General features: G+C 47.6%; 1 protein-coding gene across 1 annotated transcript in view; it reads right to left on the minus strand.

Moving 5' to 3' along the window:
• Positions 1-2,041: 2,041 nt before the first annotated feature.
• LRRC74A (leucine rich repeat containing 74A) overlaps positions 2,042-26,695 on the minus strand; it is a 30,057-nt gene continuing 5,403 nt past the window's right edge. The window contains exons 4-14 of the mRNA XM_073798968.1: positions 24,900-25,007; positions 23,790-23,886; positions 19,207-19,256; positions 18,775-18,856; positions 14,954-15,039; positions 14,392-14,586; positions 10,434-10,529; positions 9,914-10,060; positions 5,489-5,596; positions 4,496-4,578; positions 2,042-2,743 (exon numbers count right to left, since the gene is read on the minus strand). Coding sequence (XP_073655069.1) covers positions 2,719-2,743; positions 4,496-4,578; positions 5,489-5,596; positions 9,914-10,060; positions 10,434-10,529; positions 14,392-14,586; positions 14,954-15,039; positions 18,775-18,856; positions 19,207-19,256; positions 23,790-23,886; positions 24,900-25,007 — 1,077 coding nt within the window. The 3' untranslated portion in view covers positions 2,042-2,718. The remainder of the gene's footprint in view (positions 2,744-4,495; positions 4,579-5,488; positions 5,597-9,913; positions 10,061-10,433; positions 10,530-14,391; positions 14,587-14,953; positions 15,040-18,774; positions 18,857-19,206; positions 19,257-23,789; positions 23,887-24,899; positions 25,008-26,695) is intronic.

Consider the following 26,695-nt stretch of genomic DNA (forward strand, 5'->3'; position numbering starts at 1 on the left):
AGATTGTCATACTAAGTGAAGTAAGTCAGACAAAGAAAAACAAATAACATATGATATCACCTGTGTGTGGAATCTTAAAAAAATGGTACAAATGAACTTATTTACAAAACAGAAATAGACTCACAGATGTAGAAAACCAGGGGAGAAAGGGAGGGGAGAGGGATAAATCGGGAGATTGGGATTGACATACACACACTACTATATATAAAATAGGTAACTCATAAGGACCTACTGTATAGCACAGGGAACTCTACTCAGTACTCTGTAATGACCTGTATGGGAAAAGAATCTAAAAAAGAGTGGATATATGTATATGTGAATATGTATACGTATATATGTAACAGAGTCACTTTGCTGTACACCTGAAACTAACACAACACTGTAAATCAACTAAACTCCAGTAAAAATTAAAACAAAACAGAGTTAGTGCACAAAGCCAAACTGAGCTGGGCATGGAAGGAGGGCATGGCCAGGGTACCATTCCCCTGCACTGCAGCTGACCGCCTTTGGTGCTGGGCTCACGGGCCAGCACCTCTGGGCCGTCTTTGACCTGACAGCCTCTCCTACTCCTGCAAGGCCTCTCTCCCTCCGCTTTGGTCTTCAGCTCCTGCTGGGGTCCTGCCTGCAGCCTCCTGACATGGCAAGCTGATAAAGTACGACTCAGCCCATTGTCAGTGGGCGTGCTCCTTGTGCCGTACCCTCACCCGATGGAGCAGGCCTCCTCTGTAGTCTTGCCCAGCCCCAGGGTGGGCTGGCTGAGGGAGGGGACTGAATGTTTATGGAGCTCGTGCTAAGCACCGGACTGTCTTCCTCACAACAAGAGTGCGAGGTAGCTGTGAGTAACTTTGATTCATAATGAGGACACCAAGCCTTGGACAGGTCTGCCCAGGTGTCAGGCTGCTAGACCCTTTGGGGCTCTGATTTCATGTCAGGCTCCGTGGGGGCAGAAGTTTAGGAGATCAGGGAAAGGGCATAGGAAGGACTGCAAAGCAGTCTGATGGGAGCATAACCTTCAGGTGGATTTTGGAGCTGACGTGACACCTAGTGGCCACAAGTAGAAACTACTCCACAGTAGGGCAGGTTCCAGGGCAACCCGCAGACAGGCAGGGTTCTGGCTGGGCTTACGTGATGGGGGGTGGCAAGTGTCGAGGGGTGGCCTGGAGGGTCGGGGATGTTGGCTTCCCCATATCTCCATCATTCCCCCAAAGCTACCCAAACAAAAAATAACATTTGATGAGAAAATGTGCTGCTTTTTCTAGTAAAGATGAAGAAAAGCATCTTGAGAAAACTTGCTGTTTTTATTGATCCCTAATCTATAGTCCATAACAAATTTTGATACTTCACAGCCTAATAATCTTCAGGGTTCCACCCAGACACCAGTAATTAATGAATGCTCAGTTACGGGCATGGACTTGATGGAGAATTTTATAGATTATAATAAACTTAAAAGACAGGCTCCCTGACTTCAAGGGGATTTGATTTATTTCGGGAGTCAGAGCAAAGACATCTACATACCCTGATGAGTAGGGTGGACGTGAGTTTCAGCTCACAAACTCTTTATTGCGTTTCTTTATTTTCTTTTCATCATCCTAATTTTGACTGAGTCCATACAACCGTCCAATGAAAATTCAACTTCAAGTTAAGACTTTGAATAAGGGAAGGGAGGGGAAATATGCTGTGGGGAGGGGACACAGATTATTTCAAATAATGATTCTGCCAGGAGTGAGAAGTTTTTGCATCACCTCCATCCTCGATGAAGAAACAAAGTGAAATCTGAGGGCTGGTGCCTTGATTCCCAGATGCCATTTCAGCACTTCACTGGTGTTCCAAAGTGTGGGTTCCTGGGCACCCCCCAAACTTTCCACCACTTGCCCAAAACAATTGCCAAGTGAATGAGGTTTTTCATTTCACAGGTATTTTTTATTGAGCACTTACTATGAGCAGGCACTGTGCAGGTGCAAAGGAGGCGCACAAGACACTTCCTGCCCTTGTCCATCCCAAGGGTGACTGGCGAGGTTAATCAAAATCCTTGAAGGTACCCATTTCCCCCACCTGCTCAGTATATGCTGTTCTTGGTTAAACCTTCCCATCTTTTGCTAAGCTCCTCATGCCTCCCCAGTTTTCCAAGGAATTTTACAAAGAAATGCAGAATGGCAGATCCCTAGAACAGATGGGGATACCTTTTTTCAGCTGTCCCACTTTTCAGGTGGAACCATGAGCCTCCAAGTTCAGGTGGCCAGCTCCTGCTGGGCCACGGCTAGATGCCAGTTCCCTGAGCTCTCTCCACGTGACCCCCTGGCATTTGCTTCTAAAGGCCCCTGTCCTCATTTCCTGAGCATCTGTTCCCTCTGCCACTGCCTCCTGAATCTCAGCAATCTCCCCTTGACACAGTTTACAAGCACTGTGATGAATGCTTTTGTGCACTGACCTTCTCCCCACCGCTCTCTTCCACCACCTAGCAACCCCACGCTCTCCCAATTTGTTCTTTTGGCTCTTAACGAGGCCACCAAGGACGTGCCCCCTAAAACAGGAGGGTGCTCCCTGGGGGAAGGGCATGCCACCAGCAGCCCGGAGACCCAAGCTAGACTTTATTGCCTCGCTCACAGCCTTGGTGTCTTTCCGCCGAGGTTTCAGCCAGCTCTCCACCTCGTTCCAGTCACGAGCCAACGTGCCAGGAGTTCTCTGTCACTGAGGCTTCTTTCCAGACCAGACGTGTTGCTATGGCTTCGTCATTTTCAAGGAACTGGGTTGAAAGGTAAGGAGATAAGGCTGACCACCAACGTAGCCCCGTGGCTGATGGACAAGAGTGTTGGGACAGGCTCGAGTCCAAGCGAGACCACTTGTAAACCCATCTGTCATCTCGGCAGAGTGCTGAACGTGGTGAGGTTCGGCGTCAGCACAGGGATGGGCATGGGTTTACGCTGCCGCTGTCGGTAGGGCTTTGGTAGCAGACGCACCTGATCGCAAGCACGTGGGAAAAGCTATGGCAACGTGCACCTGGGATTGTTCACTAGCGCCCTCTGGAGGCAGCAGGGGCTGTGGGGGCAGGTAAAAGAGGCCCTTCACTTTCTCCCTAGTAGATTTCTGTGGATTTCGAATTTTTACAAGCAGATATTATTTGTATCAAAAAATGACAATGAAAAAATCATGCAACAGTAAAAATGACGCCCCTGCTCTTCAATGGGAACCAACAGAGCTGCAGTGTGTGACCTGAGGGGAACTTGAGGTGCCCACAAGAGCTCGCCACTTGGGTCCTGAGACCTCAGTTCTGCCTCTCCATGGCCACGTGACCTCATCTGCAAAGCTGGAGGGTTGCTGGACCTGGACCCGGTCTCCTGACCTCTGCCCTGTGCTCTTTCCCACCAGCATCCCAAGGAACAGGAGGCCGTACTTCAGGGAGGGCAGGCGGGGAGGTCCAGGACACAGGCACAGAGTAGGGGGGCCTGGGGCGGTGTGCAAGCCTGAGCCACCCTGCGGGTGTCGGGGTGCTTGCCGGATGATGGTGTCACTCCTGAATGACAGCATCACGTGCCAGCCCCTTCTGTGCATTGTCTCCACTTGATTCTTATGAGAGTCTCTCAGGTGCTGTGGTTATCACCCCATTCTAAAGACTTGGAGACTGAGAGCTCTGCGCACGGCCGCACCCTTACTAGCTAGAGCAGGGTTGCAGCTGGGTCAGTCTGTGCGGTGGCTTCTCCACGCATGAGAGATGCTGATGGGGGCAAGGACGGAGGTGTTGGGAGAAGGCTGTGGGGCAGGACCAGATGGGGGCCTCCTCTGACAGACTCCTTAGGGATTCCATGAGACAACAAGCCGCAGGGCCTTATGGACCAGCCTGCAGACCAGCAGCGTTCTGCAGCCTCGGCGAGGAGGAGTGGGTCCTGGCACCATGCAGACCGGGGTGCTGAGGCCACAGCTGCCCCTCTCTGGCCACAAGCACTTGGCTCTGTGCTTTCCTTCTCTAAAGCTCCGATCATTATTCACAGCATGGGCGTGTACTAGTGCCCGTTGGGCGCTGTGAGAATCCAGGCACCCGTCTGGTGACTGGCAGAGCACCTGGCACGTGGTAAGGGCTCATGGATGTTGGTTGCTGTTATGACCGTTATCATGGTCCTTTCCGAGCTCTTCAAGGAGTTCAGCCTAAGTCATAACCTGCCTGGTTGCCTAAACTCCAGCAGTGTTGAAAGACCTGCAGTTCCTCAGTGCACCGTGCTGGCCCACAGTTTGGGCTTGGTACTTCCCGTCCTCTGTCCTCCTGTCTGTCTGTGTGACACCCCCTTCCCCCCGGTGATACCTCTTCTTTGGGCCACTGTGATACCTGTACACGCCCCCAACTGCCCCTCTCGCCACACCAGGGCCTAACCATTTGCTGTTTGTGTCACCTCCTATCTGCTACAGGGCGGCCCCAGGAGCCAGGGTGCCCTAGAGGGAACCGGGGGCCTGCCCAGGGCAGAAGGGTAGCCCAGACAGGGCCGGACGGCGGGGCTGGGCTGACCTGAAGTCCACCATATCTGTCTTCTCACCCAGCTTCTTTATCAGCTCCCTGACTTGGTACCGGTTTATGGGGACCTTGTTCTGCTGAGGAAGCAGATAGAACATGCAAGGTCAATGGAGCTCTCTGCTCCCCCCAGACCTCTCCCGTCTCCCACACACACACACACACACACACACACACACACTCCACAATGCCTCACTGCCCTTGGGACCATGGCTGGCAACAGTTTCCTCAGTTCAGAAGAAACTGAACCCACACCATGCAGGGCAGGAATAAGCGTCCCCGCCCATGTCTGTGGGCCACTGCCCAGACTCCAGAGCCCCTCTTTTCTCTGGGGAGCAATAGGGGTGAAGGAGATGGGGACCCAGCTGGAGTAGGCGGCAACTTTGCAGCATGGGAAGTTCATCCTTACCTCCCTGCTACCGAGTCTGGCCGGCCCTCTTTACCACGGGCCTGGCACCGAGGGTCTTATCCCCCCACCTGGCCTCCCATGAAGTCCTATTCTTGCAGGGCCTGTCCTTCCTAGGGCTGCCCTGGTGACAGACCTCTTCATGCTTGCATTTCAGGGGGCCCTCAGCACCTCCATCATACCCCACGTGTGAAGGTGTGGGATTTCAGGCAAGATGATAGGGCCAAAGGCGAAATACTGGGGTTTTGGGATGTGGTCTCTTCTCCCACTCCCTTTTAAAATCTGCCCAGTGGCCACATGCAATGGGAGAAAGACCTAGGAGATGAAGAATGTGTGTCTTCAGGCAGCATCTTGGGTCACCAGCGGCACCCAGACGTGCAGTACAGAGAATGACTTCAGCAGGCAGTGGAAGGAGGCCTTAGGTGTCCCTCTGGGTCTAGATAAAGCAGTGGATAAGTTGGCTTCTCACAGCCAATCCCAAGGAGCTCTTTGAGGTGCTCACGCTGTGGCCCGTCTGTCTCTCTCTCTCACACACACCCCTGCGCGTGCACACATAGTACCTGTGTCCACAGGAATCCACACACCTGTATCATAGCTTTCCGGAACTCGCCCACAGGCATTGTCGTCCCTCCACGAGGGTTCAAGCTCCTGAAGAAGTCCAGGACTGAGATTTTGTGCTGGTCTGCATAGCTCTGAGAGAAGCAGGAGACACCAGGAGCCTTGTAATATCTATACCAACTCCCCCCAACACCCCCCCAACCCCAGCTTCCCACCCCTGCCCACCCAGACCGAGGTCTGAGCTCAGGCACAGCCACACGCCACGATGCTTCTGTGTCTGCCCCACCTACGCTGAGCTCTCCTGCCATTCCACGTTCCACAGGTGGAAGGACTGGAGTCGACCCTGCTGAGCGAACTGTGGGAACAGTTCGGAGGGAATAGGGCGGTGATCATGTTTACATGTATTATTTAGTTTTGAAGTTGTCCTGCTAAGACTAGCAAAGATGGTGCTCTATGTACGTGGGTGGGCTGTTGTTAACTCAGAAACCAAAAGACCGAACCGCAGCCAGGTAGTGGGACAGGCAGGACAGGCTCCCGGTGTTCACAGAATTCTCATCGTTTTATACAAATACTTATATGGAGACATACTGTGTTAGAGTATTTAAAAATAATATTTCACTGTTTTCAATTCAAAGATATTCCCTACTCACATTTTAAGGAACGTATAGATTAATAGAAAGAAGAAAATTAAAAATAACCCATAAATCCAGTCCCACCATCCAGAGGTAGCACCTTGATGTATATTTTTTCATCTACCTGTCTATCTATCTACCTGTCTGTCTATCTATCTATCTATCTATCTATCTATCTACCTGTCTATCTATCTATCTACCTGTCTATCTATCTATCTACCTGTCTGTCTATCTATCTCTCTATCTATCTACCTGTCTATCTATCTATCTACGTGTCTATCTATCTACCTACCTATCTATCTATTAAACATACTGTTTTATAAAGTGCACTGTATTAATATATTGTGAATTTTCCAATACTATTAAAATATTCTTTTGGGTCCTTTTTTAGTATCTTTTTGTTTCTTTTCCCTTCTGACTCTCGAAAGGCCATAGGCAAGGCCCAGCTTTCTCGATAGATATTTCTGCAGACACCCTGCTCACAGAGGAATTCCTTGGGGATCAGTCCCTGGTCCCTGCTCTCCTCTCCCCACACTTCCCTCTCTGGTGTGCGTTGCCTACACCAGCCCACCCCGGGGTGAATCCCACCTACACGTCCAGTTCTGCATCCCCAGCAGCTGCTCGCATGTCCATGCTGAACCCCACCGACACCTCAATCCTACACGTCTAAAGCAAACCTCCGTCAGCTGAATTCTGCAATCTGTTACTGCGTGCTGCGGCAGATACCATGGGCGGGCTCTCAACACCCCCTCCGCTTCCTTCACAGCCCGCCTCTCTATAACAGAGGCTGGAAAACTAAAAACCAGAATTCCCCAAGCCCCCTTGAAGCTACGGGTCAGAATGGGATGGGTTTCGCCAAGCCCTTGGGTGACGCATATGTGTGACCCGTGTGATCTGGAGAGAGCAGGCTGCTGGCAGCCATGGGGGTGGCTTCCCAATTCAGCGGGCGATTCCTGATTGGGCGGCTTCCTGACCTAGGCAGAAGCAGCAGTCGTCCTGGCTAGCCAGTTGGGGTGTCTGGGGAGCCATTTCTGGAATCTAAACATAGAGTCTTTCTTCAGCCCTCCTAATGTCTCTGGGGTCTATCGCTCGTAATAGATCCCTCTTTGCTTAACCTAGCGGAGTGGGTTCTGTGGTCAGCAACTGAGAGCCTTGATGGGCATAAGGGCCTGTTACTTTGGTAGGTGCTTTTGATAAGACCCAACGTAGCTCCTGCCCCGGAGGAGTTCAGAGTCTTGCGGTGAAAGGGTGAAGGAGAGGGCTGCAGGAGCGTGTGGCAAGGGCATATACCCTTGACCAGGAAACCTGAGAAGGGTTGCCCGAGGACGTGACACTCTGGGTGCAGACCTAGAGAGCGAGGAGGAGTGAGTGAGACACAGAGGAAAGGTATTTAGGCAGAGGGACTCAGAGTTAATGTTAAGAGAGAACTGATGCAAAAAGGAATGGGGAGGGACTTCCCTGGTGGCGCAGTGGTTAAGAATCCGCCTGCCGATGCAGAAGACACGGGTTTGAGCCCTGGTCCGGGAAGATCCCACATGCCGCGGAGCAACTAAGCTGGTGCGCCACAACTACTGAGCCTGCGCTCTAGAGCCCGTGAGCCACAACTACTGAGCCTGCACTCTGGAATCCACGAGCCGCAACTACTGAAGCCCGCGCGCCTAGAGCCAGCGCTCCACAACAAGAGAAGCTACCACAATGAGAAGCCCGCGCACCGCAAGGGAGACTAGCCCCTGCTCGCCGCAACTAGAGAAAGCCCGTGCGCAGCAACGAAGACCCAACACAGCCAAAAATAAATAAACAAATAAATAAATTAAAAAAAAAAAAAGGAATGGGGAGAAATCCAGTGGGGCTGAAATGTAGAGGAGGGGGGGAGGATGGGAGGGATGAGGCCAGAGCGGGAGGCGGGGCCAGGGGGCGGTCCCTTTTCCCCACAGGACTTCCCTACTGCTGGCAATGTTTCCATCGTTCTTTTGGTCCACTGGGCTTAAAAATTGGGGGTTATCTTTGGCTCTCTCCTCTCCCCACACACCTCCCTTCTCCCAACACACACACACACACACACACACACACACACACACACACACACAGCCACTCACCAAGTCCTGGAGATGCTCCATAAAGATATCTCCTACATCTGTACCTCCACTCTCACTGTCCTTTTCAGCCAAGTTACCGTTCTAGGTCTGGAATACTACAATAGTGTCCTCATTGGTGTTCCCAGTCTCATATCTACCCCCTCAGTTCATTTCCCTCCCAGTTGCCAGAAAAATTACCCCTCAGTCCTGCTGGATTTACATCACAGCCTCTGCTCAACAACTCGCACTGGCTCCCTGCTCCCTGTGGACTCAAACCTCACTCTGAGCCTAAAATCTGAGGACTGCTGCATCCAGCTCCAGCCTCTCTTTGCAGCCTTGACTCCCAGGCTTCCCTTGAGACCAGCGCCACACGGTCCGGTTCCCACGCCCCAGACACACTGCGAGCCACTCCCGCTCTGCTCCTTCGCTGGTTGGCATTCTCTTCCCTCCCTCTCTCTGTTGCTCACCTGCATCTTTTCCGCTTGTCAAGGCCCTTGCCCAGCCCCACCTCTGCCAGGAAGCATCCTTCTCTGGTTGCCTGCAGTGACCTCTAGTTTGGATTGTATTTGCTGCCTTTGTCACTTGTTTATTATTTATCATATGACACTTTCTATTAGAAATGACTGTGTCTGTCCCATCTTCCCAACCCGATTGTCGGGCCCCCGAGGGGAAGGACTGTGGTTTACACTGTATGTATCGTTGAGGCTCTCCTCTGGGATCCCTTTTCTACACTGTTTTAAAACAAGGAGCAAGTTCCCACTTTGCATCGGATAACCCCATTCCCACTCTTCTTGCAAAACAGGTTTCCCCTCAGTTCCACCTGACATCATCTTACTTGAAAAGATATAAAGATACTTGATACCGCTTTGCCTTCTAGAACTTTTCATACAATGATAATTTTCATGCCAGAGCTCTCCTCTTTGGTTCTGGAAACTAAGGCATAGAGCAGACCAACCAGGGGCAGGAAGCAGCCCCAGTGGAAAACACCATGAAGAACCGTGTTTACAGGACACCTTCCCAGCTCCTGCTGCCTCAGGTGGTAATGGTCCTGCACCCAGCAGTAGGTGAGAGCTGGTGGTAGAAACACCAGGCCTGGGCAGTTGCTGCTCTGTGAGGCTGTCCAACCAGAGGAACTATAACATCCCTTCCAGCTCTAACATTCTCTGAGTTTTTATTTCCACTGTTTCATCTGCCTCCTGTGACTGCCAGACACAATCTAAGACTTGAGCCAGGGGCAAGGTGACTATGAGGTATAAAACACTTGAGGGCTCCTTGTTAGCTGAAGCCACCAGATAGCCATCCCGACCACAGGGTCAGGACGTCGTGGCATCCTTACCAGCTATTGGAAAGAGCCTGCATGAACTGTGTGCTTCTTGCCTGCCAAGCATTGCTCTAAGTCGTGTGTAGTATAGAATTTAATCTTCACAGCACCCTGTGGGGTGGGTGCTATTATCATGCCCATTTTACAGGTGACGAGACTGAAGTACAGAGCACTTCAGTCACTTGTCTTTCGTTGCAATGGAGGAGCCTGGCTGGTAGAAACCATCCTATTCCAAGGCCCTCCCACTTCAGCCAGTTCTCAGTCCTTCCTCTGGGAGCCAAAAGGAATATTCCACAGCCGAGATGTTCCTTGTCAGCGAGGACTGTGCAGACTCTCTGGGGGAGGAGAAACTCTAGGAAGCTGAGCCAAAGGTCAGCGCTTTCCAGGGGTCCCTGGGGGCTCTTGGAGGAAAGCAGGGCTCACCTGGATCAGTTTCACAGGGTTCGTCCACATGAAGAGGTTTTTCTTGTTAGAGAGGCCTTGCACTGCTTTGTACATCACGTCCAGCTGGGGGTGGATGGCACACACCCCATCCAATATTTTCACAAACTGCTCTGACACCAGCACATTCTGAAGCAGGGAGACAGGGGACCCATCCAGGGGAGGGTACTGCCATCGTGCCATCTCCCAGACCAGCGGACTCTCCCAAGCAAAGTCTGGGGGTCCCCCTGTCTTTGCTTCTGGTGTTCCTCCTCTCTGCCCTCAGGCCCACTGGGGGTGCAGGTCCTGGGTTCCCAGGATCTGGTAAATAATTTCACACCATGATGTTTTTGACCGAATGGCTACTCCTACGGAAAGGACCTCTGGAAGGGGCAGAGTCGTACTCTAAAAGGAGTAGCCTTTTCATGGAGCAGTTCTGTGAGGGCCCTGAGGACTAGAGCTGGCACAGTGGCCATGGTAACTGGCTTGCTCCCAAGTACAAGCAAACAATTTGATCACTTACGGAAATGTCAATGTCCTCCATCTTGGATTTGGGGTTCCTCTTGATGGACAGGATAAGTAACACAGCCCCATCCATACTTAGAGGGTTCAGGTAAAGCTGTGGGAGGAAGGGCGAGGCAGAAGGAGGCAGAGATGAGGACAGGAGAGCCTGGCTCAGAGCATGGTTTCCATTTCCTCCCATCAAATCTCAATCTCTGTCTTCCTCCCAGACTTCTCTGTAAGCACGCATCTCCCTGTCTATTTGTCATCCATTCACTTGTCCATCTCACTGCTCACCCATCCATCCATCCATCCATCCATCATCCATCCGTCCATCCATCCATCCATCACCCATGCATCCATCCATCCATCCATCACCCATCCATCCATCCATCCATCCATCATCCATCCATCCATCCATCATCCATCCGTCCATCCATCCATCCATCACCCATCCATCCATCCATCCGTCCATCCATCCATCCATCACCCATCCATCCATCCATCCATCATCCATCCATCCATCCATCCATCCATCACCCATCCATACATCCATCCATCATCCATCCGTCCATCCATCCATCACCCATCCATCCATCCATCCATCCATCCATCATCCATCCATCCATCCATCATCCATCCATCCATCCATCATCCATCCATCCATCCATCCATCCATCATCCATCCATCACCCATCCATCCATCCATCCATCCATCATCCATTCATCCATCCATCCATCCATCATCCATCCATCATCCATCCATCCATCCATCCATCCATCATCCATCCATCCATCCATCCATCATCCATCCATCCATCCATCCATCATCCATCCATCCATCATCCATCCATCCATCCATCATCCATCCATCCATCCATCATCCATCCGTCCATCCATCCATCCATCATCCATCCATCATCCATCCATCCATCCATCCATCCATCATCCATCCATCATCCATCCATCCATCCATCCATCCATCCATCCATCCATCCATCCATCCAAATATCCATCCAACAATCATCCACGTGCCAGTCACTGGGTTGAGCACCGAGGGATGCACAGGCAAACATGACAAGATCTCTGCCCTCAGGTAGCTTACACAGGCAAACAAGCAAATGACATCTGAAGTGCGATGATGGCAATGACAGAGGTACCCACTGGTACCGTAGAAAACGAGGGAAGGGACATCCAGTATGGTGGAGGGGACATTTGAGCTAAGCCTTGCAGGACTAATGGGGATTAGCTAGGGATGAAGAAGGCAGACAGTCCCAGAGGAGGGAATAAGGTGCAACAAAGAAGACAAGGGGGGCTTCCCTGGTGGCGCAGTGGTTGAGAGTCCGCCTGCCGATGCAGGGGACGTGGGTTCGTGCCCTGGTCCTGGAAGATCCCACATGCCGCGGAGCGGCTGGGCCCATGAGCCATGGCTGCTGAGCCCGCGCATCTGGAGCCTGTGCTCCAGAACAGGAGAAGCCACAACAGTGAGAGGTCTGCGTACCGCAGAAGAAAAAAAAAAAGAAGACAAGGGAAGGCAAGTGCAAAGGTGCAGAGGTGTGTGGGGAAAAGTAAACGTTTCATGAGCAGGAGCAGAGAGCGTGAGGCTACAGAGCTGTGATGGGTCAGATTGCACAGGACTTGGGGGCTTAGCTAAGTACTCAGGGCTTTATCTCAATGGTACTGTGAGCCACTGCAGCGTGGTATGGAGGTTAACAGCAGGGAGCACGGAGCCCATTGGCTCTGCTTACTAGTTTTCTGGTCTTGTGTCAGTTCCCTGACTACTGTGTACCTATCGCCTAGGGCTGCACAGAGGGGTCAATACATAACTTCAGGTAAAGCATTCAAAAGAGTGCACGGTACATAGTAAGCAGCCAATGAATGTCACTTATTATTATTGAAGGCTTTCAGCTGATGGTTTCCTGATGAGGCTGACCAAAACTCTATGTCAGGGGGTTCCCAGGCTCTTTCAGTACTCCAGTGAGAAAAGACAGCCTGGAGCCCTGCCCTCATAGGGCTTAGCATCTAGAATCTTTGGTTTGACTCACGTGCGGGGGGAATTCCTTATTTTTCCAAGATTAAGAAAAGGAGGGCTGGGGCTGGCTGTGGAGAGCAACAGGTAATTCCTGTGGCAAAACTGATGTGGCCTCCACATACGACCAAACTAAAAGGTATATTTTAAGATTTTTTTTCTTTCACTTATAAAACAATTTAAAAAATTAAAATAAAATATTTGGTCTTCGTAGAAAAAATTTAAAAAGCAGTAGAAAAAAATGTTAGCATTGCTTATATCCCACTAACCAGAGAAAATCCTTTGCCATTTTGCTGAGGCAGCATTTTAGTCTTAAAATTCAGATTCTCTGAACTTTCCTTGGCTTCATTGGCCACCGACTGAGGCTCAGTCCTTTGCAGGCTGGGTCAGTCTCTCTTCTCTGAGTCACACTTGGTGCCCCTCCAGCCAGGCCGGCCTCTGAGCTCCCCCAGTCACTAGACGGCCACCTGGTCTGGTCTGCAGTCAGCACGCTGCCTCCACAGGTTGGAATCTGACTCCCTGTCGTCACCTCAGCAGCTCTAAGGTGGCTGTCCTCTCGGATGGTGGCTCGCCTTCACTGATTCCTAACTCCCATTCTTCTTCTACCAGCACTCCCATGTCCTTGGTCCCCCCGAGTCATCTCCACATCTTGCGGGAGTTGGAGCTGCAGTGGAAAGCCAGGTAGAGCTGACATCCCTCTGCCTCTTGCTAGCTGCACGGCCTGACAAGTCACACAGCCTCAGTCTTCTCATCTGACAAGTGGGGCTACTGGAGCCCTCCTGGTAGGGCTGGGCCATGAAGAAGGAGGCAAATCACTTGATATGGAACCTGGCTTGTGGTAGGAGTCCCAGAAAGGGGACCTATTAATAGAAGTCCTCATCTTACATCAGTTCCCAACTTCCCATGAACTTCTATGTTATAAATTAGTGTCTATGAGCAAATTGATTTAAAATGAAATATGTATTCATTCTTTCACTTAATAAATATTCAATGGGCATCTGCTCTATGCCCAGGACTCTGCTAGGTACGGGGGATATAGTAATGGGCAAAGCCAAACACGTCTTTGTCTTCAGGAAACTTTCGAACTAGTGGTGACAGACAGTCAAATAGTCACTCAAATGAGAGTATAAGGAAAAACTCCGGTGAGTTCTGTGTGAAGGGGCAAACAGGATGTGAGTGTTCCTGCAGGGTCCCTGGGGAATTGCTGCTCCAGCTGTGCTCTGAGGCAGACCAGCAATTGAGGCCAGTGGAGGGAGCACTGCAGGCCCTGCGGGAACTGAGATGAAAAAAGACCCTGAGGCCATGGCTGGAGTGCGGGGGAGAGTGTGGGGGTAAACTGAGGCTGGAGAAGCACACAGGGTGAGAGAACGGGTTTTGAGCAACAGAGGCCATGGTGGAGGGGTGCCTAAGTGGGAGGAGAGTAGGTGTGGGTGGGGATGGGAGTCAGATTTACGCTCAGAATCCGCACTCTGGCCGCAGTGTGGAGAAAACCTGGAGGAGGGAGTTCCCTGGTGGTCCAGTGGTTAGGACTCGGCACTTTCACTGCCAGGGCCGGGGTTCAATCCCTGGTCTGGGAACTAAGATCCCGCAGGCCTCTCAGCAAAGAAAAGCAAAGAAACTGGAGGAGACCCAGATGGGAGCAAGGAAGACCCTACTCTGTGCCAGGTGAGAGCAGAGGGTGACACTGGGTTTACAGCAGAGAGACAGCCAAGAACGTACGCATATATGAAGCACAAGGTAGATTTTCTCTCCAGCAACATCCAGCCCCATCGTCCTGCTGCCCCCACGCCAATACACACAGACACACACGTGCATGCACACACATGGACACACGGACACATACAGATGCACACACATGGAAGCATGGACACACGTGAATGCACGGACACACACACACACACACACAAATGCAGGCACAAGATGTCCCGTTCCCAGCTCGGGTGAAGACTACCTTCAGAACTTTGAGGCTTTCATTCAACTCCAATCCTTTGCTGATTTTGGACAGCCCTTCATTGTTGATGTTGTTGCTGCTGAGGTCTAGGTAGGCCAGGGAGTTGTTGAGTCTGAGGACCTCCCCTAAGGCTGCAGCCCCCTCGTTCCCAAAGCTGTTCATGGAGAGATCCAGTTTCTTCAGGGACACGTTAGCCTGCAGGGAGAAGGGAGAACGTCAGCGGCATGAAGGCTGCATGCAACTCGTCCAGCCAACGGGCCCCAATTTTTGTCCCCTGCTCTCATCCAGACAGGGTGCTCAGTGGTCCCCAGGAGGGAGATCAGCCAGATCTTCCCAGATCCCTCCCAGCTGGGCTCAGAGTCTCCAGTACTCTTGAGGCTCATTCCCTTTGGGCTGAGGTCATTCCCTACCCCCTAGTTAAACTGTCGCCTTGAAGTACCCCCAAAGATGCCAACTAGGTTTCAGCAGGGTGAATTTACCCATGGGGAAGGGTTCAAGGTGGCTGACTCAAGGGCTTGGCCGTCCTCACCAGGGCTCAACACACCACTCCCGGAGGGCTTACCCGGAGACCGCTGCACAAGGCCACCACTCCCTGGATGTAGAGGTGGTTCCAGCTCAGGTCCAGCGACTGGAGCCCCACGTTGAGGGCTGTGGGAGGGAAGGAGTCATCTCAGCGTCCACCACACCCCAGAGAACCCAGCCCTACCAAGCGGGCTCTCAGGGTTGGCAGAGGTCCATCACATTGGGGATAAGGATCGCTCAATCCTCATGCAAAGCAAAACACGTAGGTAATAATTCATCAGTTATTCATTTAAACACAGAATTCTAAGATGATTCCCAAGGCTGGCAACAACGTAGTAAAATACTCATACATTGCAGGTGGCAAGCAAATGGCATACTCTATTTGGCAAAAACTATCTGGTCACAGACATTTTCCTGTTAAAATCTGTTTACTCTATCTCACAGCAATGTCACCCCTGAGACTCTTCCTAAGGAGACAGTACAGGATTTAAGAAAAGCGACATGCTTGTAGATGTTTTCCCTGGCATCACTTATAAAAGTAAGGTTTGTGACTCACAGGGGAAGGGTAAAGCATAACATAACTATCCATCTGGTGGAAGATTAAACAACCATTAAAACAGATGGAGAGAGCACGGCAAACCTTGTATTTACATAGGAACACTATGGTGGGCATGGTGTGTGGTACTGCGCGATGTCTTTTTCATGGAGACCTATGGGAGCAGTGGAGGCCTCAGAATTTCCATCCGGGAGGGCTTTAGGGATACAACCAGGTGGAAGTGTGGAGGCATCAGGCTTGTCTAGAAGTTGGGTTTGCACAGAAATTGCACATTTTTTTAACTTAAAGATGTTTTTGCTCACGTGCTACATAGGGCTGGGAAAGCATCCTATTTAAACACTTCATCATTGTTATTTTTATCTGGGGAGGGTGGATGTGCCGAGGACACCATTGGAAGGAGAGACTAAAGTGCTCTTGAAGGATTACTGAGTGGGAGGAATCGCCTTCAGGCCCAGGAAAAATGTGTTATTCTGTTTTATTTATTTATTTTATTATTTTTTTAAAAAAATCTTTGGCTGCATTGGGTTTTCGTTGTTGAAAGCGGGCTTTTCTCTAGTTGCAGCGAGCGGGGGCTACTCTTCGTTGCCGTGTGCGGGCTTCTCATTGCAGTGGCTTCTCTTGTTGCAGAGCACGGGCTCTAGGCACACGGGCTTCAGTAGTTGTGGCTCGCGGGCTCTAGAGCGCAGGCTCAGTAGCTGTGGCGCACGGGCTTAGTTACTCCGCGGCATGTGGGATCTTCCTGGACCAGGGCTCGAACCTGTGTCCCCTGCATTGGCAGGCGGATTCTTAACCACCAGGGAAGCCCCTGTTTTATTTTTTATGGACAGAACACTCTGTACTGATCATGTCTTTCTCGTGTCAACCACCAGGACAGACTTTCAGGAAAGTGCATAATACCTTCTATTATATTGAGAACAAACTTTTGTCCTGCCTTCATTCTCTCTCCCTGCCTGTCTCCCTCATCCTATTCTTATTTTTCTCTCCTCTTCTGTGCCAAGTCCCTCACTGAAGTTAAACCTTTTTTTTTAAAGATTTTTTTTTGATGTGGACCATTTTTAAAGTCTTTATTGAATTTGTTACAATATTGCTTCTGTTTTGTGTTTTGCTTTTTTGGCCACGAGGCATGCGGGATCCTAGCTCCCCGACCAGGGATCGAACCTGCCCCCCTTGCATTGGAAGGCAAAGTCTTAACCACGGGACCATCAGGGAAGTCCCTTAAGTTAAACCTTGCAAGCCTGCCTCTCTTAAATGGCTACAAAATTAAAATTTTAATTCTGTTCTCAACACTTACTAGCTTTGTGACCTTAAACAGGTTACTTATCCTTCCATACTTCTGTTTTCTTATTTATAAAATAGAGATGTTAACCTGTACAAGGTTTTTTTTTGTGAGGATTGATGTAAAAAGCCTAGTATGATGCCTGTCACATGGTAATCATCTTATATTTGGTAGCTTTAATAATAATAAAGATTCTTTTAAAAACTGCATATAGGGCTTCCCTGGTGGCGCAGTGGTTGAGAGTCCGCCTGCCGATGCAGGGGACATGGGTTCGCGCCCCGGTCCGGGAAGATCCCACATGCCGTGGAGCGGCTGGGCCTGTGAGCCATGGCCGCTGAGCCTCCGTGTCCGGAGGCTGTGCTCCGCAACAGGAGAGGCCACAACAGTGAGAGGTCCGCGTACCGCAAAAAAAAAAAAAAAAAAAAAAAAAAAAAAAAAAGCCCTCCACGGCCAAAAAGGCCAAAAAGGCCAAAACTCGACTCCTAACTCCTGCCCCCCGCCCCCATACTGTTACTCCCTGAGTTTTCCCTCTAAGTAAATGACACCTGCCTCTAACCAGTGACTGAAACAAGAGTCGTGAGGCTATCTCTCCCTTCCCTCCTTCTTCACATCAGCAAGTCCTTTCGGCTTTACTTGCAAAGTATATTCTGAATCCATCCACTGCCCAGGCACTACCTCCTCCCTGAGCTCACGCTGTTGTCCTGTTTAGCCTGGACCCCCACACCAGCCTCCTGACCAGCCTCCCTCTTCCATTCCTGTCCTCGTCAGCTGCGGGCTTCACACAGCACATCTGCCCCTGCACGCCGTACCGTTTCGCCCCACGCTCACATCCTCCACGACTCCTCGTCGTGCGCCGCGTGGATCCCAGGCTCCTTGTGTTCCATGGCTCCCGCGGCCCGACGTCAGGGGCTGCAGGCAACAACCTCTTCTCCTTCCATCCTCCTCCCCTGTCCCCTCTGCTCCAGCCACACTGGCCCCCCAGTTCCTCAAATAGGACGCGCTCCATTCTTTCTGCCTGGAGCCCTGTGTGTCCAGACCCTAGCACGGCTCTTTCTTCTTTGATATTCAGGTTTCAACAAAGAGCCACCCTCCCTGTGGGGCTTCCCTCACCACTCCATCTAGATTAGCGTCCCATCCCTACTGCTAGGAGTCCTTTCCTTTTCTACTCATTCCCCCCAGGAATGAGCATTTAGGTTTCTTTCTTTTATAACACTTTTGCAGTGAAACCTCCCCAGACATCTCTCGCTGTGTATGTGTGAGAGCATCTCTGAGACACGTATAGAGGGGAAACTGTGTCATAGAAAATATACACATTTTTGACGTTAGTAAACACTGTCAAATTGTTCTCCAAAGCGCCTTTACCTAGCAGACCTGTGAGTGTTCCTATTTCTTGCTTGTATTAGCCCTTGATGTTCTCTGACGGGAAATTTTTACAGCTCTGCTAGATGACAAGGGAGATCTTTTTGTTGTTTTATTTTCCGTGTTTCTAAACATGGGCACTTGGCTTTCTATTGTCACCGTCCATATGCTTTGACCATTGTTTCATTGGGAGTCTTTATCACTGCCTAATGGAGCTATAGGAGCTTTTATCAATATTCTGGAGAGTAATCTTCTATATGATACAAATTCTGCACATTTCTACTCCTTAACTATTGCTTGTTTTCTATCATTGCCCCACAATGTCTTTTATCACAAGCAGGTTTTAAACTTACCGTTGTCAAATATATGAATCGTTTCTGTTACAGTTTCTGCCACTATTCTGTTACAGTTTCTGCCCATTTCTGTTTAATAATCCGTAGTCTCCCTGAAGTCAGCAAGTTACTTCTCTCTACGTTCTTCTAATCATTTTAAAGTTTACTTCCCACATTCAGGTGTCTGCTCCATTCAAAGTGTACTTCGGGTGTGGTTTACATCACTTTTTCTAATCAGAACGTTCAATAACAATAAGAAACCGGAGCTGCAGCTCTGACAAGCTATCATACCCCATGTCCCTCTCCTTTGCTGGTTCCTCCCTCCACGGAAGACTCACCCAGCATCTGCCCCAGGTACTCTCCTGCCTTATCAGAGAACTGGTTGTGACTGAGATCCAGCGACTTAATTCTGTAATTGGTCTAGAGAAAGAAACAGTGCAGAGAGAGGTAATTTTTGTCTTCTTTGTGACTGCAAATACCTCTCTTAGAACAGTGTGGGCCCCCATATGCCAAAAATTAAGTAGACTAGTGTTCTTAGACTGAGGACAATTTCTTGTTCATTTCCTGCTGAACTGTTGATGACTGCTGCGAGAATTTAGCACCATCCAAACAGTCCTACCACTTGCTGAGGTTTTTGATAGGATTGACGGAGTCTAAACACTCTCCAGCTCCCTAAATCAGGCAAGTAGCCTCACCTCCCTGTGCTCAGAGCCACCCATCTCCCGGGGCATCTCTCACATGGCTGGCTGCACCCGTCTCTTGCTTCTTACCGATAGGGCTTGGCAAAACAGCTCTGCGGCTTCTTCCTTGAAGTTATTTCCTGTAGTGAAGGGGGGCATTAGCAATGTTCTCCAGACTAAGGCTCCCTTACTCTCCGTATCCTAGCCCTGCTAGTCTCTTGCCTTTGGAACAATCAGACGTAGAAAAGGTGGCAAGTACTTAAAGCAAATGTTTGGGCATAGGTGAACACAGGGGAAAAAAGGCAACCAGTTACCATCTCTTTAACAGTCCTCCCCTTCTCTCTCTGCCATGACTGTCCAGGGAGTTCCAGGGGTTGGTTCACCATACCCTGTGCATTGACAGCACCCACCCCTAGCCTAACGCCTAAAATGTGTAACATTATAAAAACGCTAATCCAAGTCTGAGCAGCAGGGTTGGGACTAGAGGGATGAATGAGGCACTTGAAAATCTCAGTAATCACGATGGGTAATATCTTAATATTTTAAAATCCAAATCAATGCAAAAACATCTATGATGAACCAAATTTTAAATAAAAGCAGGATCTGACCCTGTGCTTGCATGGCCAGGCCTCACTCGCCTCACCCCGATCTGTCCCTGTTGGATCCTGTTTTTTATTTAAAGTGCTGATTTTTTTTTCATTATGGATTTGTTTTTGCATTAATCTTCACTTTCAAAAATGTTGCATTATGATTTACTTGGTTACTGAGTTTTTTTGTTGCCCCTTAAGTTTTGCGGCTGAGGTGAGTGCCTCCCTTATCTTACCCCAGCCCTAGATTGCTAAGCGATCTAAAACATTGGTGATTTCCAGAGAATAAATGACACAAACCCTTACACCCAAATTTCTCCTTTGAAACCTTAATAAGCTCTATGCCTCTAGCACCTAAAAAGTGCTTGGCACATAACAGGTGCTCAGTAAATCCTTACTGAATGAATGAAAAAATGAATGAACCCACTGAAACACAAGTACTTCTTTGGCTGTTTCTGGTACCAGTGCAATAAAATGAGATAATAATCTAGTCAATGTATAAAATTAGGCAATCTATTATTCACATTGTTGTGTTTATACCATTGGTTACCAACAGTGCATTGGCTGTAAGAAATCATTTGGGAAGCTGGATAAAACACAGATTCTTAGATCCCTCTCCCTAAAGGTTCTGATTCAGCAGCCTGGGATAGGGCTGGGAAATTTGTAGTTTTGCAAAGAGCTTTCTGTATTAATATTATATTAGAGGTCTTAGCCAATACAATCAGAAACCTCTCTAGGAGCTATAAATATTGGAAAGAAGAGACAAAAACTTCCATCGTTTGCAGACACGGTCACCTACCTAAATAATCCAAGAAAATTAACAAAATGTTAGAACTAGTAAGATAATTCAATCAGGTGACTGGTAATAGGCTCAGTGTACAAAAATTAATAGCTCTCAAACATACCAATAATAAGTATTGATAATTAGAAAACGTGATAGAAAAACATTCTATTCTCATAAGAATAAAATGATAAAAGACCTAAACATAAAGCTAATATGAAATATGCATGACTTATAATGAAGTAAAACTATAAAATTTATTGAAGAACATAAAAAAGACCTGAAGAAAGCATGTTCTTAAATGAAGATATCCAATACTTTAAATATGTCAATTCTTTCCTGAATTTACCTAGAATATTAAATATAACCCCAACCAAAATCCCAGTAAGTTTTCTTTTTAATGGAACTTGACAAAATGATTCTAAAATTCAACTGGAGGAGAAACCACACAAGAATAGCCAAGATTACTTTGAAAAAGGTCAGACTTTGTCCACTCAAACATAAAATATATTATAGTGTATCATATAATTATAAAACTAATATATTGAATATTACATACTTGATATATCATTTTAATTACAACTAATTATTATATTATATAGCATATTATAATTTTAACATTCTAAGCATACTAAAACAGTACAGTGTTGGCATAGAAATAGATTAATGAGGTGGGATAGAGACTCTAGAAAGGAACTTATATTTATATGGGAATTTAATAGATGATGACATTCAAATTAGTTAATGGTGGATTATTCAACTAATGATGCTGGGGCACCTGGCTGTGAGTTTTGGAAATAGAATGTTTGACTCCTACCTAATGCCATGAACAAAAATAAGTTCTAGGTATATTGAAGGTCTACGTGGAAAAAAACAAAATTACAAAAATATTTGAAGAAAGTAAAGAAAAATATTTTTAAATCTGAAGTAGGAAACCGTTTTTTAAGCAAGACTACAGAAATTAAATCCATAAAAGAAAAGACTGATGAACTTGACAACAGTAAGTATACAAACTTTCATGTAAGAAAACACCATGAAGAAAGCCATATGTAACATTCAAGTATGAGTATCTGTAGTATATAAAGAGTGCCTAACACTTAAGAATACAAACAACCCCATATAACAATTGGCCATTTCTTAGAAGAAGAAATTAAAATGAAAATAAGCATCTGAAAAGATGTTCTATTTCAATAGTAATGTGGGACTGTAATAAAGATAATAATAGTGGTGAACAGTTATTGAATACTTGCATCCTATGTACTGTTCTAGGTGATTCAGATTTTAATTAACGTCATCCTCACAATCACCACCTGAGATAGGTAATATAATTGTCCCTAGTTTATAAATGAGAAAAGTGAGTCACAGAAGGGTTAAATAAATTACCTAGTGTCAAAGCTGGGATCTGAACCCAAGTACTGTGACTTCAACACACTTAACTGTCTGGTTCACAAACAGCTTGGTAATAACCCTTCTGGTGGAGATATAGGGGAAACAGACATTCCATTGGTGGAATTATAACCTGGTATAGTCTTCTTAAGGGAAATTTGGAAATTAATTTTTAACTTCACTAAAACGGGTGTACCTTATATTGAATAATTCTGCTCTGGGGTGTCTGTAGAAATACTAGAACATGTGCTCAAAAGATGCATGGATAAGAAAGTACTTTAAAAATTATCTGGAAGATTGAAAAACTAGAAATGACCTAAATGCACTCCCCTTCAAAAAGGGGGATATTAGATAAATTATGCTATAATCATACCATGAAAAACTACCCAGGAGTTCAAAACAATGAGATAAATCTATCATTTCTGCCATAGAAAGAAATCCAAGATATATTTAGAGGGGAAAAAAGGAAAATTGGAGAATAATATGTAGTAAAATTCATATTAAAAAATACATAACCTCTGTTTCTGTATTTTCTCTCTGGATACTTTTAAGATCTTTTTATCTTAGGTGCTTTTACTATGATATACTCAGGTGTGGATTTCTTTTTCCTTTACTGTACTTAGGACTCACCAGGATTCCTGTATCTGAGAATTCATCAGTTCAGGAAACACGTCAGCTATTATTTGCTCATATATTGTTGTCCGCTTCTTCTGGACCGCCTATTAGCTATATTGAGTCTATTCATTCCTTTATATTTTTATCTTTTATATTCTCTATATCTTTATCTTTCTATACTGCAAAGATAGATAAAGTATCCTTTTATCTATTTTCCAGGTCACTAATTTTATTCACTGTATCTAATTTGCTGTTGAATTTATCCATTGAGTCTCTAATTTCAATAATTATATATTTTTCATTTGTAGAAGTTTTATTTTGGGGGGATCTATTAAAAAATAGTGATTTGTTCTTGTATGTTTTATGTTCTTAATCATATCAAACTTGATTTAGAGTTGGGTGCAAGATATCTATTTATTAGAAGTTTCAGTTAATTGATAGGGCTCTTGTGCAGTTTGATGGATAAATTTTATGGTCACTCAATTTACAGTCTATATAGGATAATGTTATTTCCTGAAGTTCTCGAGGGTCCCATGCTATTACTTGGTGGGTCTGACAGCTCTCATGGTGTTTCCTTGTTTTGCAGTTTTGGACTGTGAGCCCATCTTTAGCGGAGCTTTATCTGTGGGAATCCCCAACAGCCTGGAGCCCGTCAGAGGTTTATGTTTGTTTCTGTTGGGTGCCCCAAGGTATTAACAACATAGGACCACTTTGCATGTTCATTTCCTGCCATAGGGATTCCAGCACCCTGAAGATAGTACAAATGCAAACCATAAACCTGAGTGAGGGCAGGTCTGTGGGTAATAGAGTTCTCAAGTGACTTTTTTTTCTGTGAGCGAGATTGATAATAAACTAATTAAAAATTAGTTATACTACAGGGGGTCAGGTAGTAATAAGTGCTGTTAGGAAAACCAGGAAGAGAAACAGGTTAGAGAGTGATGGTGACGGGGAGGTGCTGCTTTGATAGGTCAGAGAAGTCCCCTTAAGGAGATGACCTGTGAGCGGAGGCAGGAATGAAGGGGGAGTGGGAGCTGTGCAGGTATCTGGGGTAGAGACTTTCCAGCAGAGGTGGGAATATTGCAAAGTGAATCAGAAGTCTCTTGTCCAGGACAGCCGTGAAGCCAGTGTGGTTGTGGAGAGGGGACGAGAATGGTTGGAAGAATCTAGCAGGGTGTAGACACTGTGTTCTGGTCTCTGACATCAGCAGGACCTGGTCTGGCTCAGTTAGACCCTGGATCTCTCTGCTCTGACCCTTCTCTCCGTTACATTCCCAGTGTCCTCCCCACCCTCCTTCATAGGCTCACCTGAAAGCTGAAGACTAAAGAGCGAAGAGGTGTTATTCTGGAGGAACTCACAGAGGATTCTGGCCCCCTCCAAACCAAGATCATTGTCGGAAATATTCTAAAAGGCAAGAGAACACTTAAGTATGTGACAATCCCACCAAAGGGCCCTCATTAACAAATGATGGGGGTGGGGGCTTACTTGAGGCCTACCCTGAGGGAGTAGGGGTGGGGTGGGGAGAGCAGGGCTGGGGTGAAAGGATGGGAAGGGTTAGGGTGGTGCAAAGGGGAAGAGGAGGAGGAGAGGAACCCCTGGCTTTTCTGATGCTTCACCGTGAAGCTCTCAGGCTGATCTCAGTTCTCTGACGTTGACCTCAGTGACTCCCCACCTCCCCAATTTAGCCCTGGTATTTCAGATAAGCACATTGTATTATTATTATTTTTGAAACCTAAGACAACTTTATTTGGAGGGTTTGGCATGAAACAATTGAAAAATGAATTTAGAGTAAGCAATCATTGTAATTCCCTTCATTGGTTCACGAGCATGAATCACTGTGCTCAGAAGTCGTAGGGGTATAAACGGACATGGTCCTTTCAGGTGAGTGGGAGGGACTTTACATAAGCCAGCCATTAGCATCTTAATTGTCTTTCCCCTTGTTTTTTTAATTTTTAAAATTGTGGTAAAATAGACGTAACGCAACATTTACCATCCTAACAATTTTTAAGTGTACAATTCAATGGGCTGAAGTACGTTCACATTGCTGTGCAGCCATCATCAACATCTGTCTCCAGGCAACACTGTATTTTATGGAATTATTTCATGGCTTTATTTTCTTTAAGAAAGTTTACATTAAGGCAACTCTAAAGTAAGTTTGTTCATTTAGGGGCTTATGAGATCCAGATGGAAATGGTTTCTCAGGGTTTCCTACGGCCACAGGGAACACAGTGCCCCTGGCCAGGCTCTTGTGTGTGGAACCTCCTCTGAGAAGTTGCTTCCAGGGGAGGGGAGGCCCCAGACTGATTGCAGAAAGCCTGGAGGCTGGCCTGGCCTCGGGCAGGGGACGCTGGCTTCTCTGAACTGGGTTCTGAGACTCTAAGCATGGTTGTAGGAACTGGTAGAACAGGGCACAGTACCATCTCCTGCAGGTAGTAGTTCTCCTGTAGCATCTCCACCAGGCTCAAGATGCCCTCCTCCGTGATACTGTTGTCTGCCAGCTCCAGCGTGAGAACAGACGTGTTGGACTTCAGCCACCACAAGGGGAGGGGGAGAGAGACAGAGGTGGTTGGTGACCTAGTCAGTTCCCTGCCCTTGCCCAGAGCCCATCACCCCTCTCGAATATCCCAGCCACGTCAGAGGGTACAGAGAGGCAGGCTAGCGATTCTGGAGGAGTGGCTAGGAACAGGAGAATAGCGCAGGGGACAAGCCATCCCAGTGAGTTTTGCTAGGATGACATGCTTATTCTGGGCACCTCCCTCCCCAAAAGGGGTACCAAGGGGGATTTAGAAAAGGGACATTAAAATAAAGTCCTGAAAAAGATGAGGCACAAGGGTGAGCTGAACAGATTTTAACTGTTTAGCTTTAAGGAGAGAGGCCTGTGACCTACTCTAGGTTTAAGGAGAATGTGCTATTTAAGAAGCGTATTTAAGCATAACGCCTTTACTGTGCCTGATTCCTTCAGAGGCCTTTCTTCTAGTTCAGGCTTAAGGGTTGTCTGGTACTCTCTGATAGTCAGGATGTTGCCTCAAGGCTGTTTAGAAGGAGCTGGAACTTAAATCTTAAATAAATATCTACATCCAAGTTAGTCTGCATTCCCACAGGGAGCAAGACAGGTGGAAATGACTGGCATTGCAGCATGAGGGACTGGGGTTAGCTCTAACCAGAACTTTTGTCCTTCCCTTCCCCACCGTTCCCCGTGCAGAAAGGCACAGAGAACAGACATGTCTTTGAATTTGAGCGGTTTTCAGAGCACACAAAGCAGTGAGAGAAGTAGCTCTCGTTTCAGGCAAAGGGAAAGTGTGATAGTGTGAATTACTGCAAGGCAGAATGGCCCCCCAGGGCCTTCATGAAGTGTCTTCGGGCCTCCGCTCTCTTGCAGGGGTGGGAAAATTCAGTCGTGCTCAAAGGCAAGCGAGATGGCTCAGGGGGCCCCCCAGTCTAGGTGTCATTTAGCAGAAATGGGGGCTGAAGGACCACTTTCAGAGTCATCCCGGGGACCAGCACAGTATGTGGTGTAGCAGGTGGCCTGATCACCAAATCCATTCACATTCATTTCACACGAGTGAGTATCTGTCACCCTCTGTGCTAACTGCCGAGGAAACAGGGATGAACAGAGACCATTCCTCCTCTCGAGGGGCTCATAGCCCACCAAGTCCAACGGCATGGAGATAGGTGGAGGAGGGACAGACCCAAAGAAGTATGAAAATGATCCCTCCTATCGGAATACTCTTCCTCTAAGCCAGGGAAACACAACATGTGAGAAGTTAAACAGTACCAAAGATAAATAAAAGTTCAGTCCATTGGAATGCCACAATGATTGTCAAATGGATGATATAAAGAATCAGAGAAGAAAAACTCCCCTTAAACAGAAACTGCTGTTACTGAGAGACAAGTGGCCCAAGTTCTGAGTGGATTTTATTATTATTTCCATGAAGCTCATGAGGTAATGGTGAATTCCTAACACTTCATTAATCAGTCTTTCAACGCTCCATAAATTTCAAGATGGCTTTGTTCTTTCTCTGCCCTTCCCTCCCTTCCCTCCCCCTCCCCAGAGAGCAGCACAATCTCACGTCATGTGACTTCTTAATGGGCCTGCGCTAAGTGCAAATGCAGTTATGGTTCCAAAAATGGGTGCTTTTTTTAAAAATCGAAATTTTTCTTTACTGTCCTAAGTGAACAGTGTTGTGCTGACATACACCTGTTACATTTTCTG

Source organism: Tursiops truncatus, chromosome 2, assembly GCF_011762595.2.
Source record: "Tursiops truncatus isolate mTurTru1 chromosome 2, mTurTru1.mat.Y, whole genome shotgun sequence".
NCBI classification, from domain to species: Eukaryota; Metazoa; Chordata; class Mammalia; order Artiodactyla; family Delphinidae; genus Tursiops; species Tursiops truncatus.